Raw genomic sequence first — 20,036 nt, forward strand, 5'->3', positions numbered from 1 at the left:
GGGAGTACAGGCCATGAGACGGGTGGTGGGAGTCTCCGATGATGAAGATAGCTCTGCATATACATCACTGTTTGTAGATCTCCTCCAGAGACGAGAGAGGGGCACCAACAATCCTGGCAGTCTTAACAATCCTATTGAGTTGTCGCTTCTCATAGGACTTGCAGCTGCCAAACCAAGATGTAAAACCTTGTGTCAGAATGTTTTTAATGGTGCCTCTGTAAAATGGTTTAAGGTGAAGTTTGGAGAGTCCTGCTTCTCTGATTCTACCAAGGGAGTGGAGACTTTTGTGCTTTTTTTATATCTGCTGTGGTATTAATGGAGAAGGACAGGTCATCAGCTAGGTGCACACCCAGAAACTCAACACTGCTGACTATTTCCACAGCGGCACCATCTATGGTGAGGTCTGTGTGGTGATCTCTGCCAACCTTCCTGAAATCAATCACCATCTCTTTTGTTTTATCTACACTCTGAATTAAATCTAACATAAAAAAAAAATATAAAAATTGAGGAGGAAACATTTTGATAATGACTGGTATAATTCAAAACAGACTGACAGCTCTCCAAGTAAGACTTCAGTATTAAATAAAACTGTCCAGTTATGAAGCCGAACTATAATCACAGCCAAAACCAATCTACTCAGGAACAAAAATCAAACAGAGGATTTGTAGCAAAAGTGTGTAGCGAAAAACCGCGCGGGGGGGGGGGGTTGAAAACGCTGTGCCGGGAGTACGCCCCTTGAAGAGCCGGTCAGCCAGGGCTGGACTGAGACAAAACATTGACTCGGGCATTTTGACTAGAGACCGACCACCACATTATAGGAAAAACCATAAAGCCTTTGAACAAAACAAACACTGTTGTGACAGTGATGTACACTGTGTTGTTGGTATATATATGATTTCTATTCAGTTTACATGAGATGAACACTAAAGGACATCTCCTGGTTTCAGTTCAGTTCAGTTCATTTTTATTTCAACCATTTCAAACATGTGCCTTGACAATCATTACAAAATATCATTCCATTATTTGTTTGAAAAGGAGTAGGCTGAAGTATTTACTTATTTGTCCCTACCCCCTCAAGTTTTACCTCTCATTCATTTAATTTTTTTTAGTCTTAAATTAAACAGACAACATATGAAACAAAAGTAAAGAAAAACAAAACAAAACATACATAAATCAAAAACAAGAAATTAGCAAGCCCACCACAGTATAGTTTCTTTCATATGAAAAATACAGAATGTGTATATTTGCAGATACACAAGTTATGGAAAAACAAACAAACCAAAACAAAAAAACCAAAAAAGAACCACAACACCATTACCAGCAACATTACCGTCCTGGGTTAACCCCGTTTTCTTCATTCTTATACTTATTTAAAATTAGGTTTTTATATTTTACTTTAAACTGTTTCATGTTTTTACTTTCTTTTATTTCTTCTGTTAGACTGTTCCATAATTTAACTCCTGCAATTGAGATAGACATAGTTCTTTGGTTGTTCTAGCACAGGGGTGTCAAACTCAAATACACAGTGGGCCAAAATTCAAAACTGGAACAAAGTCGCGGGCTAACATTAATATTTATTGAAATATATTTATTCCTCCAGATATGAGAATGAATCTTTTCTTATGGACTCAAACACGTTTTGCTGAAAAACTGAATATGGAACAAGCAAAGCTTAATACTAAACAATATATATATTAGCTGTATAATACCAGTAGGCCAGCTCTGATAGTAATTTGGTATGGCTTCTCGGGCCAAATGTAAGTAGGCCAGAGTTTGACACCTATGTTCTAGCACTTTGTATTTTTAAATTCCATTTCCCTCTTAAGTTATACCCACCTTCTCTTTCTATGAACAATTTACAGATTTCTTTTGGAAGCAATTTATTTCTTACTTTATACATTATTTGCGCTGTTTTAAGCTTCACCAAGTCTTGGAATTTAATAGCTTGCATTTTGACAAAGAGTGCATTTGTATGGTCCCTGTACCCTACATTATTTATTAATCTAATGGCCCTTTTCTGTATTATAGTTATTGTTTGTGTGTTACTTTTGTATGTGTTTCCCCAGACCTCTACACAGTAGCTCATATATGGCAGTAGTAAAGCACAGTATAAAATGTGCAGTGCTTTCTGATCCAACATATGCTTTGCTTTTCCCAGGACGGCAATGCCCCGTGCCAATTTCCCCCGAACATAAGTAATGTGTGGCTTCCAACAGAGCTTGTGGTCAATGATCACCCCAAGAAATTTTATTTCATTTACTCTTTCTAAATATACATTGTCAACACATATTTCTACTTCGATGTTTTTCTTTTGGTTTCCAAACAACATAAATTTGGTTTTATCTAGATTCAATGATAATTTATTTATATCAAACCACTTCTTTAATATCGTTAATTCCTGTGTGATCATCCCCAAAACCTGTGGCAATTCCACACCTGAACACAGTATATTTGTGTCATCTGCAAATATTACAAACTTTAAAATCTCCGATACTCTGCAGATATAATTTAAGTACATAATAAACATTTTTGGACCCAGTACTGAACCTTGAGGTACTCCACAAGCTATATCCATCAAATTAGATTTATATTCATTTATTTGTACATATTGTTGCCTATTCCCTACATAGCTTTTTAACCATTCCAAAACCACTCCCCTAAACTCATACCTTTCCAGTTTTTTTAATAGAATTTCATGATTCATCTTCATGTTTCCCCCTCACCAGATATCCAAACCGATGACCAGCAGCTTTTATGGTTGTGGCTCCAGCAAACATCAACTGGGGGGGGGATATGAGAGGAGAAGAGGCAGCTGTGCATCAAAGACCCAGAATAACTCCAGCTTTGCATCTTTTTTTCAATCTAGCTGAATTTCAGGACAAATTGCGTTCCCTTTCACCTCAATTCAGATGTATTTTAACTGGTCCAGCCCAGAGTCCATCATGACCAATTGGCAAATCAACCACCTTTCATTGTTTATACTGGTACAAAAACAAACAAACAAACATAAAAACAAAAAATCACCAGCGGCCCACCGAGCAAATGCCCGACATACCCGATGGCCAGTCCAGTATGTGGTCAGCTGGTGGGTAACAGGCATCTACAAAACATTAGAGCACTTTTTCTAATATGTGATGTCTTGATAAATCAAGCAGATATTTGAAGTTTACACAGCTACGCCCATATGGAAAAGATATATATAAATCCTATAAAGTTTGTATCTGTCTTGTGTGAAACTTGTATGAAAAGCATACAAGAGTGATCCCTTAAAAAATTATATAAATGAATCTTGTATGTTTTGGATACTTACTAAAACAATATATGAAAGTAATGAGAAAGTGGCCACTTTCATGAGTAAATCATATAAGCCTTATATGATTCACTCATGAAATAGGCCACATCTTATGCAAGTCTTTTACAAGTTTCTACTATTTCTTTTCCGTATGGGCGTTCTCGCATGACAATTTCTTTAAAGATTATTTTTTTGACCCAGGAAGAGTATTTTAATCCTAGCCACTCTTCGTTCCTGCTCAACTGCCTCATTTGAGTTTTGGACGAAACACATTCAGGGATATTTGGCTGGGTTTGGCTCAGGGCTGGACTAGGACAAAAAATCGGCCCGGGCATTTTGACTAGAGACCGGCCCACCAAAAATGTGACGTCATTCAGCGGTAAAACCGCAAAGGATTCTGGGAACTTGTGGCAAGAGGTACTAGCGCATGCAGGCTTTCAATTGAACTCAGTTACACAGCGATAAAAAAAAACACAAAAAATGGCAAGAAGTAATAGCCGGTGTTGTGCCAAAAAGTGATTGTCTGCCAAAAACTGATTTCCGGTATTTGCCAAAAGCTGATTGCTTGTATTTAAATTGCTATGAGTAACTTGTTGGGCTATAATATGTGAAACATATGTCAAATGCATCCCTCATGGATGACATAAAGTCATCTCTCCATCTCCATCTCTCTCTGCTGCTCTTCTGTCTCCTGTCACAGACTTCTCCACTTTTGATGATAAATCAGCCTGGTGCAACATGTAAGGATTGGCACAATTTGCTAAGATTTTGAGGAGTTTGAGAAACTAACCTTAAGCATAAAATAAAATTTACTATCAGTAACTTCATAGCACCCGCCCAGCAGTATATAAACTCCGTCATGCTAGCTAGTACGCAGCACCAGTTATTCTAAGCGACTGTAAAAAGTCAGCACAACGAAAACAAACTACAACTAAACTTGGTTTATATCTGACACAGATAGACAGCAGGTCATAACTTCTTACCTGAAGTTCAGTTCCTCTGCCACTATGACCGGCGGCCGCCTCGGGTCTCTCCTCCTCTTGCCTCCCCTTTCCCTTATCCACCTGCTGGCCTCCACCACTTGCTGATGTTGCTAAATCTGTGGAAGCTATGCCATAGCTACCGCCAAACAGTTCAGTTATTTTTACACATTTGGCAGCGTCTGCCTGAAGGGCTTGTTTCTTTTTGGCCCTAATTTTTTCTGCACCTCCTTTCCTTTTTTTGTTCTCCATTTTCTTTAGTTCGTCTATAAGATTGCTAAACAAGGGGGAGGGTGCATCCGACCTCCTCGGCTGTAATTGGTCCAGCCCAGAGTCGATCATGACCAATTGTCCAATCCAACACCTTTCATTATTTATACCCTTCCAAAAAAAAAAAAAAAAAAATTGATCGGCCCATAAAAACAAAAAATCGCCAGCGGCCCACCGGGCAAATGCCCGGTATGCCCGATGGCCAGTCCAGCTATGGTTTGGCTACAGTAGCTACCGCGCTGATTGGAGACCACAACAGCTAATCAGAAATTTTTGCATCCAAGTCTGTGATCAAATGCCAACAACTGATTGAGAGGGGCTGTTATTGTGTGGGTATATGGATAATCGCAAACATTGAAATAGATTTCTTGCACGCAGAAATCAATTTTGTTCGCTTAAATTAAACTTTTGTCAAGGTCAAGGTAACTTTATTTATACCCATAGGCAAGGTAAATTTGCTTTACAGAAAAATGATACCATTTGCCATCCCTTCAGAAACACACATACCGAATAAAGATATAAACCTCACTGTAGCACATATATTGTAATTTAATATTTAGAAACAAAAACAGTTCTTATTTGATTCAGTGACAGCAACAGGGACAAAGCTATTTTTATAGCATCTCGGAAATAGAAGCCTCCGTCCTGAGGAAAGAAGCTGAAATTCACCCCTTAGAGGATGGGAACCATTTTTAAGGATTGATAAAGCCATCCTCTGTACCTGCTTAGAGTACAGGGAGGCTAAACAAGACTGTGGTTCACCTATCAGACAACTGGACCATCTCGCTATCTGATTTAGAGAGTTTTTCTCTGTGACAGAGGTCTGACCGAACCATGCCACCAAACAAAAGGAAAAAACAGACTCAATTAAAGAACGATAAAACAAAGTTAAAATTTTTTGGTCAATGTGGAAATGAGCAAGTTTTCTAAGGCAATAAAGGTGCTGGTGACCCTTTTTACAAACTGATTTGGAGTCAAAGTTCAGTTTTTCATTGATTATGGTCCCAAGATATTTATATGATTGTACTTGCTCTATTTTCTGACCTTTAATTAAATTGACTGCGTGCCCATTTTGCTGTTTCCTAAAATCAACAACCATATGTTTTGTTTTAGGTATGTTCAACTGGAGATAAGACTCCTCACACCACTGAACAAAGTCATCAATGACTGGACCGTGGTTAGTTTCACCCTCTTTCAGTAAGCTGACAATAACAGAGTCATCTGCATATTTAAAGATGGCCCTGTTTTCATGTCTGCTCTGACACATGTTTGTATAGAGAATGAATAATAAGGGCGATAAGACGCACCCTTGACCAGAACCTGTGGAGGAGAACACTGGGTCAGACAGAACCCCATTTATTCTCATTCTTTGTGACCTGTCAGTTAGAAAATCTAAAATCCAGCCCACCAGGTTTTTCCTGATTTCAAACTGTTCTAAAAGTCTTTTAGTTAAAATATGGGGCTGTATTGTATTAAAAGCCGAAGAAAAATCAATGAAAAGAAGTCTTGCAAAAGTCCCTTTACTCTCTACATGTTTAGGAATCAGATTTAATAAAGTCAAAGTGCGTCCTCCACTCCTCTGTTGGGCCTATATGCAAACTGCATTGGATCCAGCTGATGTTCAGTCTCTTTCATAATCACATTTCTGAGGATTTTTTCAAAGACTTTCATTACAACTGAAGTGAGGGCAACAGGCCTGAAGTCATTTAGAATTGTTGGACGACTAGATTTAGGGACAGGAACCACGACTGCTTCTTTCCAAAGAGAGGGCACATGTTGTGTTTGCAAGGATTTGTTAAAAATAACCTGAAATATAGGACTGAGTTCGTCAGCACAAGATTTAATTAGGCGGCCACTAATATTATCAGGACCCTGGCTGTTGTTCACATTGACTGTATGAAAGGCCTTTTTAACATCGCTGAGTTCAATGATAAAGTGCTGAGTATCTCTCAGTTTCTGTTTCAGTTCAGAAATATCCTCGCTAAAATCAGAAGAACTAAAACGAGCATAAAACATATTTAAAGCATTTGCAAAATCTCTGTCTGAATTAAAACCATCTAAAATGATCTGACTGCTGCTCTGGGGATTTTGAAACCCTGCTATGGTTTTCATACAATTCCAGGCAGACCCAAAATTTTTTGCAGCAAATTTGCTTTCAAGAAGGTTTTTGTAGCTCTGTTTTGCTCTCAAGATCTCGATTTTCAGTTCCTTGGTGGCTGTCTGAAAATCAGTAACAGCCCCCTCTTTAAAGGCCTGTCTCTTTGACGCTTTTGGTGACCCATGACTTATTGTTAGCGTACAGTTTAACGTGCTTAAAAGGTATAATCATGTCTTTACAAAATACTGCATAAGAGCTAGTAACATCCATGGAAACAAGCCAGCACAGTAGAAATCCAACCACAATGAAGAAAAAAGAATCCATGATGTTCTCACTGTTGTGGAGCATGTGTCACTTTGTAAGAAAACTGTCACTTCCTTCAACCAAAACACATGCCAGCAATAGAAACAAAAAGAAACGATAAGAACTTAAAAACTTAGGACGCCAAGCTCTCATTCACTCCCGGTCGCTGCGTGCGCATGCGCCCGGGGTTATTACCATTTCTCCCACTTTGGCTCATGTGGTTGCTCAAACTAATTTTCTCTTCAACATACAACATTTGCGCTTGCAACTTTTTTTTACGCACGCACTAAAATAACACCATATCATCTCTGTACACTGATGAGTCGTTGCTGCTGATGAGTCCAACCACGGTTGTGTCGTCAGGGAACTTGATGACGTTGTTAGAGCTGTATAGGGCGGTGCAGTCGTCTGTCAGGAGGGTGGACAACAGTGAGCTAAGAACACAGCCCTGAGGAGCTCCTGTGCTCAGTCTGATGATGCTGGAGATGTTGTTGCTGATTTGGACTGAGGCCTCTCTGACAGGAAATCTAGTATCCAGTTAAAGAGAGAGGTGCTCATACCCAACTTGCTGAGTTTGTCAAACAGTTTTTGGGAGATAATGATGTTGAATGCTGAACTAAGGTCTATGAACAGCATTCTGACATAGGTGTCTTTCTTGTCCAGGTGGGAGAGGGAGAGGTGAAGTGCAGTGGAAATGGCCACTATGCAAACTGCAGTGGATCCAGTGAGCAAGAGAGGTTGCTTTTCACATGTGCCATGACAAGTCTCTCGAGGCACTTCATGATGATAGGGGTCAGGGCGTTGGGATGGTAGAGGATTTCTTTGGCACCAGGATGATGGTAGTGGACTTGAATCACGTTAAGATAGCCATCTGGCTCAGTGATGAGTTGAAGATGTCTGTGAAGACATCAGCCATCTGATCAGCACAGTCTCTCACGACCTGGGATGTTGTCTGGTCAAGCAGCTTTCTGTGGGTTGAGCTTGGTGAAAGATCTTTTCATGTCGGCTGCAGGCAGAGAGATGGTCTGGTTGGTGGTGGGGGTGTGTGGGTTTCTTTGCTTGTGTGTTGTTCAGTGTATCAAACTGTGCGTAGAACTTGTTCAGCTCCTCAGGGAGTGTGGTACCTCCATCACAGCTGCTTGGTGCAGGCTTATACTGTGTGATGGCCTGAATGCCCTGCCATAACCCGCAAGAGTCTTTTTGTGTTGTGGAAGTGGCTCTGGATCTTTTATGCATGTGCAATTTGCTTGTCGGATGGTACGAGAGAGGTTGGCTCTGGCTGTTCTGAGAGCTGTTTTATCTCCAGACTGGACAGCAGCATCTCTCGCTCTCAGACATGCACGTACTGCTGCAGTGAACCAGGGCTTCTCATTGGCTCTTGTCTTGGTGTTTTTGGAGACCGTTATATCCCCTGAGCACTAACTGATGTAGTAGGTCACAGATTCAGTGAACTTGTCCAGGTCCATCTTTTTAAACATGTTCCACTCTGTGCACTCAAAACAGTCCTGAAGCGCTGAGATAGCCTCACTTAGCCAGACTCTGATAGTTTTTCTGGAAGGTCTTGTGCGTTTCAGTAGTAATATGTATGTGGGCAGCAGCATCACAGTGCCATGGTGATGTGCCGATTTGCGGGCGCACAGCTGCCTTGTAGGCCCCGTGCACGTTGGTGCACTTTATCCAGGCAGTTCTCTCCTCTGCTTGGGAAGTTCTTGGTTGATGGAATTTGGAGAGAACTGTCTTGAGGTTTGCGTGGTTGAAGTTGCCGGCTACGACAAAAAAGCCTTCCTTGTGCACAGTCTGGAGCTCGTTGATAGCATGAGACAGTTCTGCTAGTGCCAAGTTAGTATTGGTGTGAGACACTGCTATAACAAGTATCAAGGAAAACTCTCTTGGTAGGTAGAATGGGCAACACTGTCCAATTAAAGACTCACTTCAGCCGAATTTGGGGACCACAGTTTGTTGATGTAGATGCACAAACCACCGCCCGAGCTCTAACCAGACAAGGAGGCTTTTCTGTCGGCTCGATAGCATGCTAGCCCGGTTAGCTGGATAGCCTAGTCAGCAATGTCCATGTTCAGGCATGTTTGCGAGGATGAAAACACAATAGTTCTTAACTTCACACTGGGTCAAATGCTGGAGCCACAGATAATCCATTTTACTGTCCAAGCAGCGAACGTTACAGAGCAGGATGGATGGAAGTGCTGGTTGGAACAGTTTAGCCTTTCGCCTAGCGCTAGCGCTGGCATGCTTTCCTCGCTTTTGTTTATGTGTGCAGTGCTTGCATTAGAGCAGCCTCACTGCCTTGGTGGGGAGTGCGGGAGTTAACAAACCCAGACTCCAAAGTTTCTCTGTTGGCAGATTAGTCATGGAAATTGTGCTGTTTTTCCAGATTCTGAGCAGAAATTGTCTGGTGTAGATGGTACACATTGTACCTCTGTGACGAAACAAAGCAAAACAATACATTGTAAAAACACTGAAGAACTGAAGAAGCTTCTTGGATGAGAGGTGAAACGTCTTCAAGCAATTTAAACAAGTCCAGACGGTTTTCTTTCCAAGCTCCTTAGACTAAAAAACACTGAATTTTGCCAGGGCCGAGTTAATGATGCCAAGTCAGATAAGAAAAATTATATTAAGCTATGATTCCCATAGCTTTAATACTGGCCGTTGCTTAATGCCCAAATACGAAGATGCATTATGTAGGCTGAATGTCAGACGGAACCTGTATAAAAAATTGATTGCTTCCCAGCAGATATCAGTGGAGTCGAGGTAGAGGTCAGAACCAGTCACACAGCGTCCGTTGGTTTAATGAAGGAGGAAGAGGAGGTGAACCAGGAAGAGGAGGTGGTGGAGGAAGAGGAGGTGGATTCCGTGGAAATCATCAGGGTAACAGGGGAGGATGGAGCCCCAAGCAACACACCAGTCTTGGAGAGCATGGAGGGTAAGGTTCTTCATCTTCGCTTTCCACTTTTTCATTTTATCATACTCTTGGTGACATTATTTTATAACGATTTGCGTGACCCAAATCGCTCCCAGTTCCACGCTCCCAGCTCAAATCTAGAGGTGACAGGGCTTTCTCCATTGCCGCCCCGAGACTCTGGAATAGTCTTCCCCCCTTCATAAAATTCTCTTCATCCTTGGAAGTCTTTAAATCGAATCTCAAGACCTACTTATTTTCCAAGGCTTTCGGATCTCTTTGATATCCTTTTTTTATTCTGTCTATTTGGCCTCTTATCTTATTGAATGGTGTTGTATGTGTATATATGTTATGTTCACATATGTGTGCTTGTGTGTGAATGTGTACAGTTTTGTATATATATGTGCATATTTGCATGTACATTATATGCTATATACTCTTACATGTCTTACAATTCTTTTTTAAAAATGTTTTCTTTCTATTTTAATTCTTTTATTATATTATCCCTCTGTTCAGCACTTTGGCCGACACTTGATGTCTTTTAAATGTGCTATATAAATAAAGATGACTTGACTTGACATTAAAAGTCCTGTTATCTCATTGGATGTAGGTTGGAGCAGACCACAGCTAAGGGCCTGAAGATCATTCTGTGCAAGGGAAACATTCAGGACCAGACTGTGAGTACCTGTGGTGCCATGTAGACCACAATATAAATATAAAGAACCATATTATATGCTAAATTTGGACTAGAACTAACATGAAAGTATAGATTTAGATGATATATGTAAATAAACCAGAATAAAATCTTAATACTGGTTTATTAGATTTTGTGTCATATCTTTATAGTTTTTAATTCTTTTTTGCAATCTTTCCTAGTTTTGCACAGTTCTACTGAACATCATAGCGGCATTCACTACAGGGCCAAATGAGCTTAACACAGACACTCAAGCTCATCACACATATTGGTACCATGATACCTATTACACATTCAAAAATCAAGTGATTCCTGCTCAAAAGCTTATGTTGATAATTGACTAACATGGCGGTGTGACATGTTTCAAACATGACTCAAAATTTGCTCATTTCAGTTTAATTTTTTGAAAATTCTGAGAATCCTCGTTTCATATCCTTGGCTTTCTATCCCAGGTGGAGAAATCAGAATTGCAGAAATGCAGAATTTAAGTTGCAGGCCAATTTTTTTTCATACACAATACTTGCGTATGAGATCATATGGGGATTTGGTCAAACCAATTTATCCTTTTGTCGCTGAATGTAGTCATTTTCAATTCAATTCAATTCAGGAATTCAGGAACTTTTAACAGGAAGAAACCTCTGGCAGAACCAGGCTCAGGGAGGGGCGGGGCCATCTGCTGTAACCGGTTGGGGCAGTGGTTCCCAAACTTTTTTTGCTGGGCCCCCCTTTGTTTTACAAGAAAAATGCTCATGCCCCCCACGAGCACGCGCGCACGCACATACACATCCTCCAACCACACACACCCATATTTTGCTCCATTGCGGTTTATTTCACACCTCAAACATTTAGTGAACAATTAAGCAAATACAAGTAATCTGCAATAAATGACAGGTAGTAATAAAATAAACTACTAACTCTTTTACGCTACGTCCACACCTACACGGGTGATTTTGAAAACGCAGCTGTTTCGTCCACAAGTGTTTGTGAACTAAAAATCAAGAATGTGGGATCCTGTTTGTCCGTGGTTTGAAGAGCCCAGCGCTGCTCCCGACGAAGGGAAAACCAATCCTGCAGGGAGACCTGCCTCGGCACTCGTGCAGGTGAAACCAAAGGGCAGATTAGCTTCAGCATATTTTCTAGTCTTTGGCTTAGAATGAAGTTGGTTTGGAAACATATTCAGCGATGCTTCATCTCCTGCTTTGCATTTCTGTAGGCGCCCCGTGCTAGCAGTGTTTTTTTTCCCCCCCCTTTTCATTCCATGCCCCCCTCTAGGGGGCGGGCCCCACACTTTGGGAAGGTCTGGGATGGGGTGAGAGAAGGAAGACAGGATAAAGACATGCTGTGGAAGAGAGACAGAGATTAATAACAGGATTCAGGGTCACTTGATCCAGCTGTAACTATATGGAAGCTGGTTCCATAGAAGAGGGGACTGAAAACTGAAGGCTCTGCCTCCCATTCGCGCCATCGGCCCCTCGATACAGCAGCCGCGCTTCTGTCAGTCTGCCCCAGGGCAGCTGTGGCTACAACCGTAGCTGCCTCCACCAGTGTGTGAATGTGAGAGTGAATGAATAGTGGCATTGTAAAGCGCTTTGGGTGCCTTGAAAAGCGCTATATAAAATCCAATCCATTATTATTATTATTATTATTATTATTCTACTTTTAAATACTCTAGGAACAACAAGTAGGCCTGCAGAGCGAGAGCGAAGTGCTCTAATAGGGTGATATGGTACTACAAGGTCATTAAGATAAGATGGGGCCTGATTATTTAAGACCTTGTATGTGAGGAGCAGGATTTTGAATTCTGGATTTAACAGGAAGCCAATGAAGGGAAGCCAATACAGAAGCAAACATAACAATCATTGATCAAAGACCACTGATCAAGGTCCATGAGTCCCATTCACAGAGAGTTGGGGAATGGCTGCAATCACAGCATTGTAAGATGGCGAAAGCTATACCCATAGGCCCCCTCCTCGATTCAGACATGGTCTTTCCCTTTTCCCATGGTACTCATGGCCATTGATCAGTGGTTGTTGATCAATGTTCATGAGAATTTGCATATAAATGATCAAGGAACTGACCTCCCAGCCCATTGTTCATTCAGTGGTGCTAGTTTCAGTCATTATGCAGATGTACTGTATATAAGGCCGGAAACCTGCAGTCACCTGAAAACATCCAGATGAACAGAATCAACTTTTGGCATAGATTTTTAATGATACATTAAACTAATAAACTGTTTTAAAAAAGTAGAAAACTCACAGTTAACAGGCCAGCTTGCCTAAGATAATACCCTAAAATTATCTTCATCAAATGAACCATATTGAAAATATCAGAAGGCTAACATCACTAGGAAATATAGTCAATGAGCCATAGCAATGAAAACAAAGATGCACTGGCTGACAACACGTATCTAGTCATATAATCAAGAATTTAAATGACAATGTTTTTATGCAGCACAGCTTTTGTATTCACTGTAGTGCAGTGTTATCTGCAGTCATTTAGTGCCTATGCCTTTTTAAAGAAAAATTTCTGAACTATTTTTACTTAAAATGAAAGTTTTTGTGATTTAACCTTTGTTCCACAGACTGATGCCATTGTCAACACCATCTCAGAGGACATGAACCTGAACCAGGGCGCTGTGTCCAAAGCCATCCTGTCAGCGGCTGGGAGCAGCCTGCAGGACGCCATCTACTCTGCAGCCACAGGGTCCAAGTTGCCATCCGGCAATGTCGTCGTCACAGACGGCTACAACCTCACATGCCAGAAAGTCTTTCATGCCGTTTGTCCATCATGGGACAATGGAGGTGGCAAAGCAGAGGAGGTGAGGCTTCTTATTTAACTTTAACATCGGTCCAGAGATGGATGAATCTGTAAGAATGCGCACGGATGATCTAACCTAACAGTCATCATGTGGTTCACTTTATATGCTTCAATATTTAAGGACAGCACTTTTTAAATTGAATATTTCACTTTTGTATTATTCCCATGAGCCCCCAGAATTTTGGGGAAAAAATATCATAGCTTGACACAGACAACAACCAGAATGCTTCAGAAAGAATAAAGAGAAGCTGAACGACAGAATTGAGAGTCGTGTATGTTAAAAAGATATACAATGGCCTCAAATCACAACTGCACCTGCAACTCTTTAATTAGGAAGTTTTAGATGCAGATGTAGACATCAGTTCTAAATAAAAAATAAATAAACTACAAATATTTGACCTGCATTGAAAATGTCACTTACCCACATTTTTATGTGAGCTGTGAAACTGTGCAGAAAAATGACCTCTGATGCATAAAAACTGTTTTTATTGGGGATTCACAGTTTAGGGGTCATGTTCATGGAATTGTTTGTAAAATCTTTAAAGATTAAATGACAAGTAACCAATTTGCATTAATATATCACATATTCTGTCTGAAATGTCTGAAACACCAGGAAATGCATTTGATCATTTAAGTAACTTCCAATGAAAAGGACACTGTTGTTCCTGAGAGTTCATGCACCATGCTCTTTGTAACCCAGTCACTGAAGTCCAGCCTCACTTTCTCCATCTTATCTCTGTCAGGAGTTAATGTCCATCATCAGATACTGTCTGGAGGAGGCTGAGAAACGCCAGATGGCATCACTGTCCTTCCCAGCCATCGGGACAGGAAACCTGAGTTTCCCCAGAGCCCTGGTGTCCAAACTCCTGCTGAGAGAGATCCGCTCGTACAGCAGCAGCAGAAACCCTCGCTGTCTGAGAGAGGTGGTCATCGTCGTTCACCCCAGTGACAGCCAAACCGTGGATGTGAGTTTGTGACTCTGATAGGAGCTGTTTAAGTGCTTATCATGTTCTGACAGTGAGCACTAGAGACGAGCAAACCCACCCTGTTAGTGAGTGAAAGCACAGAGTAACACAGACATCCTATTATCCTCCTCCATAAAATGTAATTAAAACCACCTTCAGGTTTAAAATGATGAAACATTAAATTGTATTTTTCCTCTAAACTTTCCAGTGCACTGAGCTGCAGTTACAGCTGCTTCATCAGTGCTGTGAAAACAAATCACCAGCATGAACGTAACACATGAAATATATTATCAGTGTTTCACCAGAGGGTTCACCGCTCAGGGGAACGTCCAACATGAAGCACGTGGTTTTCATGAGGTACCAGCTCAACAGGCTGTCGACCAATCACAGCGCTCCTCAGGTAAGAACCATCAGAACTCCAAAGAGCAGAATCCTGTTTAGCCTGATGTTCACAGGTTATTTAGAAACTCTCACCTATAAGCAGGTGTTATGCAACAGAAGAAGGGAAACAGTTTTATTGATTATCACGTCATGTGAATTGCACTGGGTGGACAGTTATCAACAATTCTTGCCTCAACAAATTTAACATAATTTAAGAAATAAACCTGTAAGAGGTGGTGGAGGCCTATGTGGAGGAGGCCTCCTCCACATAGGCCTCCACCACCTCTTACATACCTCGACATAGTGGAGGAGGCCTTGGGTTCAAATCTTCACTCGGGTATTCCACCTTCCTCCCACAGGCTGCACGTGTTAGGATAACTGTTGATTTTAAATTGGTGTGAAAACTTAAATGTGTGAATACGTGTGTGTCAGCCTCCTCTCTCCCAGTCTTGCCCCCCTCCCTCGGTGTGTACCAGAAACAGATCGGTCAACTTACCCTTGAGGTGTCATCAGGTGACATCACCAAAGAGTCCACTGATGTTATTGTGAACTCGTCCAATCAGAACTTTAGCCTTAAAGCAGGTGAGCATTGAGTGTGTGTGTGTGTGTGTGTGTATAAAACTATTTAACAGTGAAAATAAACATGTCTTTAAAATGTCCATTCTAGTGTAACATGACGTCTGACTTTTTTATGCTCCAGTATGTTGTTGTGATCTTTGTCTCGAAAGGTGCTAGATAAATAAAATTTTACTCACTTACTTCCCTACTGCACCTGTTGCTCTCCTCCTATTGCTTCTCAGGAGTGTCCAAGGCAATCTTAGACGGTGCTGGAGTAACAGTTGAGCAGGAGTGCGCTCAGCTTGGTGTGTACATGAAACCAAAGCCACTTTACTTCATTTTTAGACTCAATATGCTTCACATTCATAAAGCTGTTTCTTCTCTGCAGTGAGTTCCACAGCTCAGCCTCCTCCAATGATCCTGACATCAGCCGGGCAGCTGCCCAGCAGGAACATCGTCCACGTCGTCGGCCAGAACGACCCTGCAAGCATTAAAAACACAGTTTACTCGGTGCTGAAGGTCTGCGAGGAGAACAAGTTCAGCTCTGTCACCTTCCCTGCCCTGGGAACAGGTCTGTACAACTAGGGCCCGGTGGCGCCTGTGTCCGGCAGCCTCGCCTCTGTCAGTGCGCCCCAGGGCAGCTGTGGCTACAATGTAGCTGCCATCACCAGTGTGTGAATGTGTGTGTGAATGGGTGAATGACTGAATGTAGTGTAAAGCACTTTGGGGTCCTATGGACTAGAAAAGCGCTATACAAATGCAGGCCATTTACCATTTATGCAATTCATTCAATGAGCAGCAATGTGAAGTATCCTTACTTCACACCACTCTTACAAAGCTAAAGTCAGAACAGAGACTGCGTCACATACAAAGCCAAGACACACTAACTAACCAGCTTCCTTCTGCAGCGTCTGTGTGATCTTAGATTATACCAGTATGTGGCTAAATCAGCTAACTGTGCTACGAATACAATCCCAGCGAGTGGTCACCACCTCTGCTACATCCTTCAGGCTTCCTTGACCAGCATGTGTGTCTTAAATAAGACATTAACCAAATTAATAATTCAGTTGTTACAGCCTTGAACACTGCACATCTAACACTCCACATATGATGTTTTTAAGAAACATGTATTGAGATTAACATCTTTTTTTAATTCATTTTTCATTCATTCATTTATTCAGTTTCTTTATATAGAGCCAAATCACAACAACAGTTCCCTCAAGCTGCCTTATATTGTAAGGTAAAGGCCTTAAAACAATCCAGAGAACACCCCCAAAATCAGACTATACCCTATGAGCAAGTACTCGGTGACAGTGGAAAGAAAAATTCCCTTTCAACATGCCCTATCTGCCTCCCCTCATCCCTGACTGTTGTTGTGATTTGATGGTATATAAATAAAATTGAATTAAGCTGAATCTTGAATGTTTGCTCTGTTTCTGCCTGTCAGGTAAGGGAGGGGTCAGCCCTTCAACAGTGGCTGATGCCATGGTTGATGCAGTGATGGAGTTTGTGGAGAAGAAACAGCCGAGTTTTGTTCAGAGTGTGAGGATCCTGATCTTCCAGACAACCATGTTGACAGAGTTTCACACGAGAATGGAAAAGAGACAAGGAGAGGTGGTGGAGGAGAAGACTGTTGTTGACAAAACTGAAGGTATCACAATGTAATGTTTTTTTTCTCTTTTTGACGGAACAAATAAAAAAAAAAACAGTCCAAACCAAAGGTGGTAAAGCTGCTACATCTTTACCACCTTTTAACATCACGGTTAGTTGATTGGAACTAAGAAGAGAAATTGGTTTAAGACCCATTCTCTTCCACAGCATGCATTTTAAATTTCTCTTTGATATTTGGGCATATTGGGGCCCGATAAATGTAAAAACAAAGAATTACCAGATTGGGGGTTTTTTATACCTGATTTTTGTTTCTAAGAAAAATGAGAGCCACATATGAGGATATTCATTTAAAATTTTGATAGAACAGTAGCAGTATAATGTCCTCGTAACTGGATATCAGGCCCTTGTAGAGCAAAATTAAGTATTTTGTTCAAAATAACCCAAAATGTGATGTCCACATATGTGGACTCCAGGTCCTAAGAGGTTAAAAACTGTAGCAAACAGCTTTATTTTCTTAAAGGTTTCATAAAGCTAACAATGTTAGCCTTTTCTGCAGCTATGGGGCATATATGGTATCACTCTTGGCTGGAAGCAGTGCTTAACCAATGAAAAAACACAAACTTTGTCCAAAAACCTCTCATGTTTAACTGTTTCCCACTTTTTCTTTGGTCATTTTAGCCTTTTTGGCCAGGGTGAAGGGAGCATCTGCCATCAAACAAGAAGACAGCCGCATGTAGCTATGATGATGTTTGCTAGTTCACCTTACATGCATTAATGTAATAACGTGGTTAGCCTACTCAACGTAAATTACACACGAACAACATTAAGCTACTCACGCAGAGAAGAACGGCTGCTGCTGCATCATCATCCTCATCATTTCTGCTACACTGGCAGGGCTAGGGGCCAGGACTCTTCCTCCTCGGGTTTTTGGGGGATGTTGCTAACTCCGGGTCCGATAACAGGCACCACACCCGCAGTAGATGTGCTCGGTGTGAGGTCTCGCAGCAAGCTATCAAATACGGCGCATTTTTCGGCTTTTAAAAAAAACGCTATTCGTCGCCAGGTGTTTCATCGGATTTGAGGTGTTACCTCCTTTGACAGCATCACAGTATCAGCTTAAAGCACTTGTTGCTGCTGAGTTTGCATCTTTTGCTGTGAAGTACAGCCAGACTTTGACCGCTTCGCCTTGGACATTTTTAATCTGTAGCTCTGCTCTAAAAGAACATACGTACCTGGACCCGCCTACTATCCTCGGAAACATAAAATGATTGGCTAGAATCCAAAGTGTATCACAGCTCAGGAAAAAAAAGCACCGAAATAAAGCACCGAAATGTGCACTGCTTTTCGGACTGGTTACTACCGTTTATGTCAGAACCGGTACCGGTACCCATCCCTAGTTGTGACTTTCCTAGCAGCCTCCTCATGGTTCCCACTTGCCTGTGGGATTCCCAGGTACTTGTAGCTGTCTCTAAATTTTTCAGTGGTGCCTGCTGCCAGTACAATCCCCTCAGTTCTGATTACCTTCTCTCTGTTTGTTAAAGTCCAATTACATCTCTCCAGTCTGTTGCTGACAGGAAACTGCATGCTTTTGCAGCTAGAATGAAGTGAAAGTGAAACCAACTAGGCTGTTTGATGCACACTAGAGAGCAAGTATATAAATACCTAGGCTTCCGTTTGTGCTTCAGACCTTTGGTTGTGTGCTGTGTGCTAAGGTCTCCATATCCGGATATGTAAAATAAAGATAAATTTTTAAAGTAAAAAGACCACTTTTGAGCCGTGTCTTTCTTGGCCCTAAGAATCCAAAGAACCGGAATTTACACTTGGTACCCAATCTCATGTGGGGGGGAAGACATCTCGCCTGGTTCCTTGTTGGAACACTGAGCTACTAGTTATTTTGCCATCAGGCTGGATGTTGGGTATCAAAGGTTCCACATGTCCCACATGCTCTTCAAGGGTGCTGTTCTCATCCCTTGCCCACTTCTGCCTTCTCATCAGTGTTCTGGTTTCTTAACACCTGACACAAACCTTGTTAATCCACGTAACATCCGATCTGACCACAAAACGTCTTTGCTATAATACAACACAGTGTAATTTTGAGCCATTTCATACTCTAACTTTGTTTTTTGGGCTCTGAGCAGAAAAAATCAGTGCTTCTGACTTGGTCTTGAAGAGGGAGGAGTTTGAGCCCATAGTGCTTCAGCTGTGTGCCGATAACCACAAGGTACAAATTCATTCACTTTATGATTTTCCTTGGTTTTGGTTTCTAGACAGAAGTCGGTGCATTTTACAATGAACCCTTTCTTTAAATATTCTCTTTATCAGTTAAAATGAGACAACAGAGCAGTTACAAACCTACAGAAGTCATGTATAAATATATTATTACACACAGTCGCTTCCTGTTAATAATATTGATCTCAGATCTTCCTACATGTGTAATGCAGAGCTCGAGGCTAGTTTAGCATAAATAACAAAAGCAGCAGAGAAATAGATTTCCTTGTTTGGTCGAAAGTTCAGAAAACATTGTTAGAGAATGAATCCACAGCTCCTTCAGAGTTCAGCTTCATCAAGTCTTTCATCACAGTGAGGTTCACTACCATCGTAAATATAGATCATGTATAAAGATAATTTCCCCTAGGTATCAATAAAGTATTCTGATTCTGATGAAAGCCAAAATCTTTGCTTGTCTCTGAGCAACCAATATTATATTCAGAGACACTGAGTTGAAGTAACTGCTGGTCTTGTTGTCAAGAAGATATAATTTCAGTACACTCAGTAGAATAAAAATAAAATTATTGTCTTTAAATCTCTGTTATTAACACACATTTGTCTGATGCTGCAGGCAGCGAGTCAGGCCAAGAAGAGGATTATTGAGCAGATTCGGACTGAGCAGGCACAGAAAACCATCTCTGACCCCTGCATTAGTCAGCTGTCACAGGCTGACATGGAAAAGCTGAAGGCTCTGCAGAGAGAACTGACAGTCAGCATCCGCCTGGACAAAGGAGCAGAGGACCAGGACCCGGAGATCCACCTGGAGGGTCTGACCAGAGATGTCTACACTGCTGAGTCTGCAGTCAGGTCAGAAAACAGGAAAGCCACATAAACCATTGACATGCATTAATTCCAGTGTTGGGTAAGTTACTTTAAATTAGTAAC

At 41.3% G+C, this 20,036-nt stretch overlaps 1 protein-coding gene across 5 annotated transcripts in view; it reads left to right on the forward strand.

The window, feature by feature from the left end:
* Window positions 1-20,036, forward strand: part of LOC105940554 (protein mono-ADP-ribosyltransferase PARP14) — a 61,012-nt gene that overhangs the window by 31,402 nt on the left and 9,574 nt on the right. For 4 of the 5 annotated variants that reach the window (XM_076891292.1, XM_076891294.1, XM_076891295.1 and 1 more), the window contains 11 exons: window positions 9,690-9,881; window positions 10,468-10,534; window positions 13,133-13,369; window positions 14,112-14,333; window positions 14,628-14,733; window positions 15,147-15,296; window positions 15,515-15,577; window positions 15,661-15,843; window positions 16,720-16,923; window positions 19,022-19,104; window positions 19,723-19,958. In XM_076891292.1, coding sequence (XP_076747407.1) covers window positions 9,690-9,881; window positions 10,468-10,534; window positions 13,133-13,369; window positions 14,112-14,333; window positions 14,628-14,733; window positions 15,147-15,296; window positions 15,515-15,577; window positions 15,661-15,843; window positions 16,720-16,923; window positions 19,022-19,104; window positions 19,723-19,958 — 1,743 coding nt within the window. The remainder of the gene's footprint in view (window positions 1-9,689; window positions 9,882-10,467; window positions 10,535-13,132; window positions 13,370-14,111; window positions 14,334-14,627; window positions 14,734-15,146; window positions 15,297-15,514; window positions 15,578-15,660; window positions 15,844-16,719; window positions 16,924-19,021; window positions 19,105-19,722; window positions 19,959-20,036) is intronic. The other variant, XM_076891293.1, reaches the window with a different exon arrangement.

Source organism: Maylandia zebra, linkage group LG12 (assembly GCF_041146795.1).
Source record: "Maylandia zebra isolate NMK-2024a linkage group LG12, Mzebra_GT3a, whole genome shotgun sequence".
NCBI lineage: Eukaryota > Metazoa > Chordata > Actinopteri > Cichliformes > Cichlidae > Maylandia > Maylandia zebra.